General features: G+C 35.6%; 1 protein-coding gene and 1 long non-coding RNA gene across 7 annotated transcripts; both read left to right on the forward strand.

Annotated features, from left to right (window-relative positions):
* The first annotated feature begins 689 nt into the window (after nucleotides 1-689).
* On the forward strand, nucleotides 690-8682 carry AAE17 (acyl-activating enzyme 17). Of its 6 annotated transcripts, XM_088483401.1 has the most exons (16): nucleotides 779-804; nucleotides 891-1227; nucleotides 1332-1770; nucleotides 1996-2125; nucleotides 2222-2490; nucleotides 3034-3238; nucleotides 5229-5269; nucleotides 5361-5486; nucleotides 5705-5778; nucleotides 6054-6274; nucleotides 6755-6849; nucleotides 6953-7169; nucleotides 7431-7556; nucleotides 7635-7733; nucleotides 8093-8305; nucleotides 8411-8682. In XM_088483401.1, the coding sequence occupies exons 5-16, from the start codon at nucleotides 2249-2251 to the stop codon at nucleotides 8519-8521; spliced, it is 1770 nt and encodes a 589-aa protein (XP_088339527.1). In that variant the 5' UTR covers nucleotides 779-804; nucleotides 891-1227; nucleotides 1332-1770; nucleotides 1996-2125; nucleotides 2222-2248; the 3' UTR covers nucleotides 8522-8682. The 6 variants fall into 6 exon arrangements, with proteins under 6 accessions (XP_016180186.1, XP_088339506.1, XP_016180187.1 ...); XM_016324700.3 differs by lacking the exon at nucleotides 1332-1770 and having other exon boundaries at nucleotides 690-804; XM_021114238.2 differs by having other exon boundaries at nucleotides 779-1227; nucleotides 1332-1747.
* LOC148581779 (uncharacterized) lies at nucleotides 4162-4718 on the forward strand. The gene is made up of 3 exons (XR_015880739.1): nucleotides 4162-4294; nucleotides 4394-4472; nucleotides 4580-4718. It is a non-coding gene; the product is annotated as an uncharacterized LOC148581779 (long non-coding RNA).
* Nucleotides 8683-12841: the final 4159 nt, after the last annotated feature.

Genomic DNA, 12841 nt, shown 5'->3' on the forward strand with positions numbered 1-12841 from the left:
ATTTTTAAACTTTTTTTTTTTTTGAAAACTGGAGTAAGTTCCCCCACGCCATAAACGAAGTTGCAAATTTTGTTGAAGTTTGGTTAGTGTTAGTTTGGGCGCCATTATTTTGATAAAATAAGATCTTTTTTTAATGAAACTTCGTTTGGTAAATTTCTTATTTTTTAGCGGTAAATTTCTAGTAATAAAAGTAAAAGTATTAGAAAAATCAAAAAAATATCTTTTTTGAGAAGCTGTAATTTACATCTTTTTTTAAAAGATATTTTTTCTCTAAAAAAAGATGTTTTTCATGTAATAAATAAACAAAAAAGTACTTTTATATTGTTATATTCAAACATAATTAATAAATAAAAAGATCTTTTTGCATGAGATATCCAAACATAAAATTACTTTTATTTTTTCATAAGATCTTTTAAAAAAAGATAACATCTTTTCTTAAAAACTCACCCAAACAAACTTTTTCTATAACAGTGAACTTGATTAAAACTAACAAGTATGCTTATTAATGCCATAAATTTGTTCTTATTTTTGTTCAATTTGGATCATTCACATCAACAACAATTATCGTTAGTGACTAATAAAAAAAATTATATTATCTAATAAAAATACATGTGAAAAACTATTTTATGTATTTTAAATTAAACAAAATTGTCCAATTTTAAAAATGTTCGAACTGATGTCAATGATTTGGGTAATTAGTTTTTTTTTTTTTCCTTAATATATTTTCATTCAGGTGACCATGTTATGGGCAGAGTGGCGTGACGCGCTGCTGCTGAATGATAGCTATCCTATCGCTATCACTCAGTAAGAGATTTGATTCTTCCCATTACGTTTTGTCTACTTTCTTCTTCTTCTTCTTTTTCTAATAGCAAATCAGTTAAACCTTTCAGGGTTTCAACTTCAAAACTATGATAATTGCGTGTTCAAATTAGAGTCCAAGTTAGTCAGTGTGTGTTCGTGCTAATTAGTTCTTATGGCATACAAATCGCTGACTTCAATCACCGTCTCGGACATTGAATCCGTTGGGATTTCAACTGAGGTTGCTTCCGCCTTCCACCGCCGCCTCAAAGAAATCATTGCAACCCATGGAGCTGGCACTCCTGCCACGTGGCACAACATCACAAACACCATTCTCACCCCTGACCTTCCCTTCTCCTTCCACCAGATGCTCTACTATGCTTGCTACATCGATTTTGGACCTGACCCGCCCGCTTGGATACCCGACCCGTATGCTATGCACCTTCTCGCTTTTAAGTTTTAATTGCTTCATTTTATTCATGTTGTTGATTCATACTTACGCTTGTGATTCTATTAATATCTGTCATTTTCAGAGTAAATCCCCAAAGTGCTCCTGACATTCATGCCGTGCACCGATTTGGTCCTGAAGTTCCAATGGCATCATTGTCTTCTGTGAGATTGAGTTTCGGGTACCATAGTGTTCCTCAACCCATTTCCATAATTACGTCGTTTTGATAGTTGTGGGCATGTAAAACGATTTGCACACACACTTTGATTGGGCGCCAAAAGCAAAGGACCTCGTTTCACTATTGTCCAGCATGGCAATGGAGTGCTAGCTCATCACTCCGTTTGCTGACTCACTGTCACCAAGGGGTCGAGGGACCACCATAGTGCCCAGAGCTCAATTTCGGGAACGAGTGGATGCCAATAGTGCACTTGGAATCAGGGACCAAACCGGAGCACGTCATGAATCTCAGGACTACTATTTAGTCGTCATTTTGAAAATTTGGTAGATTTATAACTTGAACACTGGTACAAATCGTATCTAGATATATTGAATTGTTAACGTATCAAATTTTCATAGACTCTGGTTTTGATATGATATTTACTAAGGGCCTTGTTTGCTGTATTAATTATTATGTAAGATTTGGGATTACATGTCATAATCTGTGCATTGCAATGATTTATGTTAAGAAATTAAAGCTCCTGAACCTTTTTACTTTTTTTTTTTTAATTTCTCATTTCATGTGTAATTAGGGAATGTGCTCTTTCAACAAATGTTGGCCAGTTACTAGAGAGGAGGGGTAAAGAGTTTCTGGGTTCAGCATATAAGGATCCTATTTCGAGTTTTTCTGATTTCCAAAAATTCTCAGTATCAAACCCTGAGGTCCTAACCAGGATAATCTCAAGACTTTGTTTTGTACTTTAGTTAAATTTTCTTGTGAGTTGGCAGCGTTGTCATTGTTGATGTGTATGATTTCAGGTATTTTGGAAAAATGTGCTGGATGAAATGAACATATCATTTTCCACACCACCTGAATGCATCTTGCGAGAAAATCTCCTGGGAGAAAGCTCGCTATCACACCCGGGTGGTCAGTGGCTTCCTGGAGCATCAATTAATCCAGCAAAGAATTGCTTAGTTGAAAATGCCAAGAGAAGTTTGAATGATACAGCAATAATATGGCGGGATGAAAATCATGATGATCTCCCTGTGGAAAGGATGACATTTAAGGAATTGCAGGAAGAGGTTTGGTATGCTGTAAATAGTTTCTCCCTTCATGATTAGCTTCCTGTGCTTTTTGCTGTAGTTGTATTGTATAAACTTATCTTCAATCCATGACATTTTAAAACAGAGATTTTAAATTATACTACTGTGTTCTGAGCACCTCAAGTTGTTTAATTTCATCTTCAAATCTTTTGTCAAAATTCCTTTGGCGGCAGATGGCCATAAAAAACTTTTTGGTACCATGGTTCATAGCTTGTGTTGCAGTTTACAGCTTAGAAAATTGTCAGGATAGGCCTGCACTTGGAAAGTACAAAATTCAAGTTTCTGGTTTGTGTGTTTTGAATATTTAGGCTTGAACTAATGCTATCCAAACGAAAACCAAGTCTTGTATATGGGGTCAGCTACAAGGTTGGAACCAAATCTAACTGAAGAGATGTAGCTGGTAGCCTTATGCTGTAGCTTTTTCCAACCATTGTAGCATCCTAAAGGATAATTGTTTTAGATTCTTTAGCTTCATTGTTTTATTAGGGGGAGAAAATGAAAATCTTTTGCTTCTGTGAACTTTTCAGGTTGGTTGCATATGCTCTTGAAGCACTGGCTCTGGAGAAGGGATCTGCAATTGCAATTGATATGCCAATGCATGTCAAATCAGTGGTTATCTACCTGGCCATTGTTCTTGCAGGTTATGTTGTTGTATCAATTGCTGATAGTTTTGCAGCAGGTGAAATATCAACCAGGCTTAATATATCAAATGCTAAAGTCATATTTACCCAGGTTGACTCCCTCTTCCTTCTGGTCAATCTTGGCTTTTCAGGTGTTTGAGTGTTTTATTTATTGAGGTAATGCCCAGAATAGTCCCTGAAATTCCCAACACGCTCAGTTATGTCCCTAACTTTTTAAAATGACCAAATAAATCCCTCAAGTTGCAAAACGTGAATCTCCGTTAGTCCTTTTGTCAACTGACGTTAGTGATATGCTGATGTGGACTGTTAACTGCCACATTGGCTGTATGATATAGACTGTGATGTGGACACCACAATAATATGTTCAAAATGGTATTTCAAATTGTTTGTTTATACTCAATTCAAACCTATCACTAATTTTTAATCCCTAAAGCCCCAAATCTGAGAATCAGCTTCTCTTATCCTTCGTTCGAGAGGAACCAAGTTCTTTGTTATCTTCTCTCATGTTTCGAATTTTTTATGGTGTCTTATAATTTATTGGTTGAGTTATTACCTTGTACTGGCATGGGAAGTTAGTTAAAATATCCTAGTAGGGATTTATAGGACACGACTGACTCTTACTGAACCATTGCAGACAGACCAACTTGTTTTTTTGTTGTGAATTTTCTTTCACTCCCGTAAAGTTTGGCGACTAGACATTTTTTCCGATCCTTGTTCATTTTATGCATTTCCCCCTTCAAAGACTATTAGACATTAGTTAGGAGCTTTCCCATAAAACTCCCCCATCCTCCTCGCACTTTTTCTAAGATTATAATTTCAGGCATATGAAATTTTCAAGTTTTAATCACTTAGTTTGAAAGAAGGTACATTCAATGTTTTGCCATAGTCTTGAAATACTATGTTACAAAAAGGTAATATTATGTATGCATGTGTTAAGCATGGTGACTATGCATCTTATGCTAAATCCAACTGGAAAATGCATACTACATTGTCGGTCCAGCAGAGGAATAATTGGAGCGATTCTATGCTGTGCAAAGCGGTGCCTAGGGTTAGCCCATCAAGCATCTTGGTGAGGAAACAAAACCCGATCTGAGCTCTCACACCGAAGTGAACATCCTCTCTGCCACATTGAGCACAATGCTTGGTGGTATGCCTTTCCTTTGTTAGTCTCTCGAAAAATAATGTGTTCTAATTCATCCCGGTTATAGTTGACGTCGTTACAGCTCTGAACTACCTCGCATCGCAGAAGTACGATCCTCAAATTCATCTTGTACAGGGCTCTAGAAGAGGTTCGAATTCTCCAAAAGCACGAAGGGACAATGACGGTAATGAGAATGAGTCAGAGAAATCTGTAAACTAGGAAAGGTAGGTTAGATTGGTATATTTGTCTCTGTTCATAATGTGATTGTCGGAAAATCCTTGCACTTGACAGAGCCAAGGGTGCCAGAGTGGAGCCCCTGCTAGACGATCAAGACAGCAATGAAGGAGATGAATCCATGAGGAAGAAGGAAGAGGTTTTGTGGGGGACCAAAGAGGGGATATAATTTGACGAAGGTAGGAGGAATGCGACGTCGTCTTGATCTTTTTTAGCTTCCACCCCAAAACGATGTTGCATTCCATTGTGCCATGTAAGCACCTAACTGTACGTCAGCATTGTGTTAACAATCTTTCAACTAGGGACCAACGGAGATTCACATTTTGCAACTCGAGGAATGTATTTGGTCATTTTAAAAAATCGGGGACATAACAGAAGCGCGTTGAGAATTTCAAGGATCAATTTGGGCATTACCTCTTTATTTATTTAAAATAGGAAACAAATCTGTTTATTGCGATTTGCAAAATTGTCTAGTTTCCTTTCCTGCTTAGTATGTTACTACATTAAATAGCTCTATGTAAATCTATTCTATCTTTATGCCATCCATTTAAAATATGGTAAGTGGACCTAGAAGTCAGTTTTATTCATGATGTTTCAGTGTCGGCTATTATTGGTTGTAGCTGGATTCAGTTTTGTGGCCAATTGCATGTCACAGTTGTTGACTTTTTCCTGTTTGTTACTTCCATTTATCCTCGTTATTTTTCAGGATCTCATTATTCGTGGTGATAAAAGCATCCCTCTGTACAGGTTAAAATATGTGTTACTTTAGTAGAATTGAAGGATCTCTTTCTTGGTTCTCATATGTTTGGTGTCTCATATTGTTCTCTCACAAATGCAGTAGAGTTGTCGAAGCCAAGTCACCTTTGGCAGTAGTTATCCCTACCAGAGGCTCTGAGTTTAGCATGGAATTACGCAATGGTGACTTTTCTTGGCATGATTTTCTGGACAGAGCCAACAGTCTAAAGTATGCACTTAACGTTAGAATTTTTAAGAGATGTAAAATTCATTTGAAATGTTTAATAAAATTGTGGTATAGCTGAGATGTCTTTGTTTCTGTTACTGTATTTCATGTGAGCTGAATTATGCTGAGTCCATATTTTAAAGCTCTTCAGCATGAATAGTCTCAGTTGTTTATGATGATCTGTTGGAATTCTCAATCTTCTTTTCTGTCATGCAACACAGAGGCAAGGAATTCGTAGCTGTAGAACAACCAGGAGAAGCATTTACAAACATTCTCTTCTCTTCTGGAACAACAGGTTCGTTAAGTTTTGTATTTGGGCCTAAAAGAGGGCATATTTAGATGAAAAGATCTGGTACTAATAATGGAAATTTGATGGAAAGGATTAATATGCTGTTTACATTTAATTTTTTATTTCTTGGGGACAGCGTTCTCCTTGTCAAAAGTTATCTCAATAATATTTTGTATATAAGTTGTTTTGAACATGAAATGAGCTAATGAAAACACAAGTTAATTTCAAGACTAAATTCATCATGTGAAGTTAATACATTGTCATCTACTTGGGTGGTATAGGTGAACCAAAGGCCATTCCATGGACAAATATTACTCCTCTGAAAGCTGCTGAAGATGCATGGTGCCACTTGGACATTCGTAAAGGTGATGTAGTTTCCTGGCCCACTAATCTTGGATGGATGATGGGTCCATGGCTCGTATATGCATCATTGATCAATGGAGCTTCGATGGCCCTGTATAATGGATCCCCTCTTGGATCTGGTTTTGCCAAATTTGTACAGGTATAAAAGCTCACTCTGCTGTTTAAATTTTTAAGAGCCTTTGTTTTCTTGTTCATTATCCAGTCTCATTTTCAGAAGGTAGGATGCACAGGTAGAAAACACGGCACGGAAATTTATAGATGAACTACATGATATTCATCTTCTGTAACTATTCCTTTTACAGTTTTTGTTGATCTTTCTCTGCCTCTTGTTATTAGCTTACTCCCCATTTGATTTATTATTCTTATTACACCACATATGACCAAATCATACAACCTAAACTCCTGAATGTAACCATATGTTAGTTTTCCTTTACAGCAACTCTTATAATCCAAAAATTGGCATGCCACAAATTCAGTCAACCTTTTCTTGCACTTGATTTTCTTCTTTTCCAAAAGACAAAAGTAGAAAATACATAATATCTATCCTTTTATTTTTTAGGTCACTAGATTGTTTGTTTTATAGTTTCCTTCCAACTGAATGCTTATGTACCCTGTATAGGATGCCAAAGTAACTATGCTTGGCGTAATTCCAAGCATTGTTCGTAGTTGGAAAAGTGCAAATTCCACATCTGGCTATGATTGGTCTACTATCCGGTGAGTACTAGCTGAATCTACTTCCTTTATTAGTAGCATGTGAATGTGGATCTCATTTATGACTATTAAGTACTTTATCGAAACTACTATTTGAATGATATAGGTGCTTTGGTTCTACTGGAGAAGCATCTAATGTAGATGAATACCTTTGGCTGATGGGGAGAGCTCTTTACAAGCCTGTAATTGAATATTGTGGCGGTACAGAAATTGGAGGTGGATTCATTACTGGCTCATTACTACAACCTCAATCACTAGCTGCTTTCAGCACACCTGCTATGTGCTGCAGTTTGTTTATTTTGGATGAGGAAGGCCATCCTATTGTAAGTGCTACTCATTCAATTTTACTTTCTAGTTCATATATTATGTCTCTCACAAGTCAAAATTATCAGTCTTAGTATCATAGGCTTGTGAACAATACAGTTCTAACAGGCCTTTAAGTGTTGTTCCAATTCCTGAAGTTCTTTTCTTACCGAGTTCTCTGAAACTAAACAAAATTCAATGCTCACATTTCTTTTTTCTTGGGAAAACTAACGCTCATGATAAATAACTTGAGTTTATGTTCGATCTTCTTTATGTTGCAGCCACAAGATGTTCCAGGAATGGGTGAATTGGCTCTTGGTCCCATCATGTTTGGGGCTTCAATTACTCTGCTAAATGCTGACCATTATGATGTCTACTTTAAGGGAATGCCTGTTTATAATGGAAAGGTAGGATATTATTCTTTTCAGTGTGGCAACCATTATCTGTGATAGCTTTAACGCTTACAGCTGAATTTCTTCACTCAGGTTTTGCGGAGGCATGGAGATGTATTTGAGCGTACTGCGAAAGGATACTATCATGCGCACGGTCGTGCAGATGATACAATGAACCTTGGGGGAATAAAGGTAGTAAACTTAGTAGTTGTTCTTGTTATTTTTAGTAATACAAAGAATGTTAGATAAATATACATCTAAGCCAAATCTAAAACAGTTATCCTAATCCATATACAGTGTACCACTTTTATGAGCTTTGTTAATTTTGATGCCTTAAACATTTGATATCTACAGTGGGTAGAAATAGGAGAGAAACATGAATGCTTGATTTTCATATGAATCAAAATTGGATGGTTGCGTAATTGTTACAGAAACACTTCATATCCCATAAGGAGCAAAATTGATTTCCCCGGCTGATTTGAGGGCCACTTTGAGAGTATCTTTGTAATGTACAATTAAATTTGCTGAAAGATACCATCTTGTATGTATAGGTGAGTTCGGTTGAGATTGAACGCTTATGCAATGGGGTGGATAGCAGTATCTTGGAAACTGCTGCTATCGGGGTTCCGCCATCTGGAGGTGGCCCCGAGCAGTTGGTTGTAGCAGTTGTATTCAAGAATCCAAGCACCACAACGCAAGACTTGCACCAATTGAGGATCTCTTTCAATTCAGCTCTCCAAAAGAAACTGAACCCATTGTTCAGGGTACTGATTAATTATTTCTATTATTCATAATGTTCTTGTTCTTAATTACCATAGAAAGTGTTTACTTTTGGTGTTTCTTCAAAATGAATGCTCCTTTTTATGTAGGTTTCTCGGGTTGTGTCACTACCATCTCTTCCAAGGACGGCATCAAACAAGGTTATGAGAAGGGTTTTGCGGCAGCAACTTTCTGAAAATAACCAAAGTTCTAAAATATGACAAAAACTATGTTAGCTTTGGTAATAATGTCCCAAGATGTGGCGGGAAATTTGTCACCTATGGAATTCATGCTTAAATAAGCACTCCATGTACCATTCATTATAAATCATAAATCAATATTAATAAAAGAAAACAGTCATAGATTTGGTATGGGAAGAAAACAAGTAAATATATATACTTTGACTGATTCTCAAATCTAACTAATGAAAATGTTTTTTAATTTGTTTATTTTAAGGATTGTTTGAAAATATTGCAGACTTAAAATTAAGAAATTAAGGGGCAATATAGACATGTTAGACTTCTACATTAGGCTTGAGTCATACTTTTCTCATATCACCTATAACCAAAAGGTAAATAAGTATAAGTCCATGTCTCATCGACTACAAAATGTTATTGGTTTTTAGAAGTCCTTGTTTGAAACAAAGTGATAACAAGGTATCATATACATAAAACCGATCTGTCATAAAATTAACAAATGTATATATGTGGACAGACCTAAAAATACTGAAAATGAATGACACCAAAAGCTTATTTTTACTGCAATAAGTTATAGACACTAAAATTAAAGTTTTTTTTTTTTTCAAAGTCAGATAATTCCATTCATGAAAGGAAAGAAATATATAGGTGTCTATATATGGGACAAATAAAAAAAATGGGAGACTCCTAACGCTCTACTATAGAGGTAACATCATATAATAATATAATAAGAGATATAAAAAAGTAAAGTGCTCATCAATTAGGAAGTGGAAATTTGTTGAAACTCTTTCTGCAGCTTCAAAGTCGACGCCATTATCTCTTCCACACTAGTTGATAAATTATCAAAGATGAACCTGGTCCTAGCCTTCCATAAGAACAAGCTCAAAATCACCATCATCATTCTCTGAGAGGAGCTATTGGGTTGGGTACGTAAGGCTCTCATTCTCAAGTTTCACTCAACATAGAAATCAGAGTTTTCGGTGCTCTTTCTAGTAGCTGGTAAGCCCATTTTTGACCAAATTTTCTTTGATTTTACACAATGGAAGATGCAATAATTGATTGTTTTTGGAAATTGTAGGCATTTTCGCCAGATAGGTTGAATCAATGGGATGCGATGATGAAGCTTTTGCAGCACTGGAAGCTTTTTATGGAAACCCCTCCAGAGAAAAATCTTAATCTTCCCTGAGATTTTCAGCTTCCACAGTTTTCGCCACAAATTTCGTTGTCTCAATCTCTGGGCAAAATTCAATGGGAGGATGCGAGAACCCATAAGCCACACGGTACCCAGTACTCACTTCATACAAACTACATTTATTAAGGGCCCAATAAATTTTATCTTCTCCACCCCCAATTGTTGTTGCTAGCACACGCTGACTAGTGTCCTCAGAAAAAATACTTCTAATTAGAGTTTGATTCCACTGACCATTAGAAAGTATTAAGTCTTTGACCATCAATAGTGGTTGATTTTGTAGATTGGAAGTTTCAGATGAAGAAACAACATAAGGATGTGGAGGAGCAAGCCAATGATCACTGAAGATTCAGATACTGGATCTATCACCAATTCGCCAAACCAACCCCTTTTCAACAACCTTACGCCCTTCTAATATGCTACGCCACTCTCACGAAGGTACTGCTCCGATCTCTGCATTCATTATAGAACTGTATCGAAAATATTTACCTTTGAGGAGTCTAGATAGGAGTGATTGTGGCTGAGAGACTACTTTCCAACATTGTTTTGCTAATAGCGCCAAGTTCTGAGCCCCTAGGTCCTTAAAACCTAGTCCACCTTCCAATTTTGGTCTTGTCATAATATCCCAACTAACCCATGCCATTTTTCGCTCTGTACCTTTTTGACCCCACCAAAATTGGGAGAGTATATTGTGAATCTCCCTAATTAAAGTGTCAGCAAGATAAAAACATGATAATGAATAAATTGGGATAGCCTCCCCAATAGCTTTGATTAGAACATGCCTGCCTGCAGAGGAGAGAAATTTTCTTTTCCACCCTTGAACTCGCTTCTTCACCTTGTTCTTGATTTCTTCGAAGGTGGTCTTTTTTTATTTTTGGACTGTAGATGGAAGACCCAAATATTTATCCTGTGCACCAATATGATCAGTTTTCAATTTCCGAGCCAGTAGTAATTGAGCAGCGGGAGGAGTATTATTACTAAAAAATATAGCTGATTTATGCAAATTAACTTTTTGGCCACTAAATCCCTCGTATGACTGAAGAAGATTGAGAATATTTTCACAATTATTTTCTGACGCTTTGCAAAATAGATTGAGTCATCCGCAAACAATAAATGATTAACAGTAGGACATCTTCGGTTGATCTAAATACCTTCAATGAGACCGTTTTGCTCTGCCTTGTTTAGCAAAAAGGATAATTCTTCTGCACAGAAAAGAAAAAGGTATTGAGATAGAGGGTCTCCTTGACGGATACTTCTATTTAGTTTAAAAAAACCAAAAGGTTGACCTTCAACAACGACAGAGTAAAAAACTGTAGTCACCACCTCCTGTATCCAACCAATCCACCTAGATTCAAATCCTAACTTCTCCAAAATGAACCAAAGAAAATGCCACTCAACACAATCATAGGCTTTTCTCATATCCAATTTAACAGCTATTTCACTCAATAGGCTCCTTTTCTTTGTCTTTAGACAGTGCATACATTCATGAGCGACTAGAATATTGTCTGAAATCAATCTACCCTTAACGAAGGCACTTTGATTAGGGCTGATCAGCAAAGTCATAAGTTTCTATAGCCGATGGACTAGTCTTTAGAAATAATCTTATACACAACTGAGGAAAGGCTGATGGGTCTAACCTGTGGCATATCCTTTGCATCAGGAACATTAGGAATGAGACATATTTATGTATGGTTGAAGCTCTTTAGTAGTCTACCACTGACAAAGAAACTGCGGACAGCCTTAAAAACATCCTCCCGTACTAAACTCTAGTAGAATTGAAAGAATTTAGCTGTAAATCCATCATCACTAGGGGCGTCTAAGGATGAACACTAAAAATCGCACGTTTTACCTCATCAAAACTGACCGGTCTAATTAATTTTCTTTTCATGGTTGCTGAAACTTTGGTTTCAAAATTTTCGAATGCATGTACGGATTAGCTTGGTTAATCGATGTGAAGATATCCTTGAAGTATGTTTCAGCTATTTGTGCAATTCCCTCACGGGTGGTAGCATACGTACCATCATTCTTTTTCAGTTTCCAAATTTTATTTCTCCAAATTGAACTTAATATAGCCAGATTTAAACAGATATATCTATTATATTATATTATATTAAAATTTATTTTATTTTTTAAATTCATTAAATTCAATTAATTATAATAAATTAATTATATCAACTAATTAATTTAATAAACTATTTCTTAATTTATTTATTTTAATTCAATAAATCAAATTAATTATAATAATTATTTATATCAATTAATTAATTTGATTAATTGTAACTAATTAGTTATTTAATTTGATTAGGATAAATATCAAATTCTATTCATAATATAAAAAGACAAAATTTCATTCCTTCCAATTTTATTTTACCACTATAAAATGTCGTATGTACTAAAAAAGAATCTCATATTTTTACCAATTATTCTTTCTTTGAATAGTTTTTACAGCAACAATTTTTATTTTTTATTTTTTTCTATGATACATTATTTCTACTCTTTGATTTTTTGATAAATTATAAATCATGATTAAGTATTATTGAAGACTATCACTACACCACATCCGGCAAATAGCAGCGGTTGATATACCTGCTGAAAGATAGTGTGCGGCTAAACCGTTAGCAGCGGTTAATAGTAACCGCTGGTATAACCGCTGCTAAATGGTATTTTGCAGCGGCATAGTTTTGCGGCGGTTCTATCCGCTATGAAATTGTAAATAGGACTGCTTGGAGATGGCAGCGGTTGTTAACCGCTGCAAAATGTCATCCGTTGACAAATTCTGCTAAGATATAGCGGCGGATTGAAAAACCGCTGCCAAATGTAGAGTTACACTTTTTTTAAAAAAAAATCCGAATTCATAATAATATATGCCAATTATTTTATTCTTTATACGTTCTTCCACTCAGTTGCTTTAATTTATTAAAACAACCAATAGGCAATCAAACTAAAACTGTAAAACACACGAAACAGAACAAAAATATATATGCAAAAGTGAATCATTATAATAGTAATTTGAATTCAGTAGACAGTAAAACTGTAAACAGATAAAGTCACCAAAAAAAACTACAAATAAATATCTCAAAAGTCATTAAGACAGTGAACAATTAAAAAGTATTCAGATTCCAACATTGAACTACTAGATCATTAGTGCCCACACA

The sequence above is a fragment of the Arachis ipaensis genome, chromosome B10 (assembly GCF_059453495.1).
Source record: "Arachis ipaensis isolate K30076 ecotype BB chromosome B10, ASM5945349v1, whole genome shotgun sequence".
Taxonomy (NCBI): Eukaryota; Viridiplantae; Streptophyta; class Magnoliopsida; order Fabales; family Fabaceae; genus Arachis; species Arachis ipaensis.

What these genes read in the sequence shown, in the direction of transcription:
- AAE17 (XM_088483380.1), top strand. Translation starts at nt 974, where the DNA reads ATGGCATACAAATCGCTGACTTCAATCACCGTCTCGGACATTGAATCC. An exon ending in TCTCAGTATCAAACCCTGAG is followed by an intron (nt 2,126 to 2,221) that starts GTCCTAACCAGG and finishes GTATGATTTCAG; the next exon opens with GTATTTTGGAAAAATGTGCT. An exon ending in GACAGAGCCAACAGTCTAAA is followed by an intron (nt 5,487 to 5,704) that starts GTATGCACTTAA and finishes CATGCAACACAG; the next exon opens with AGGCAAGGAATTCGTAGCTG.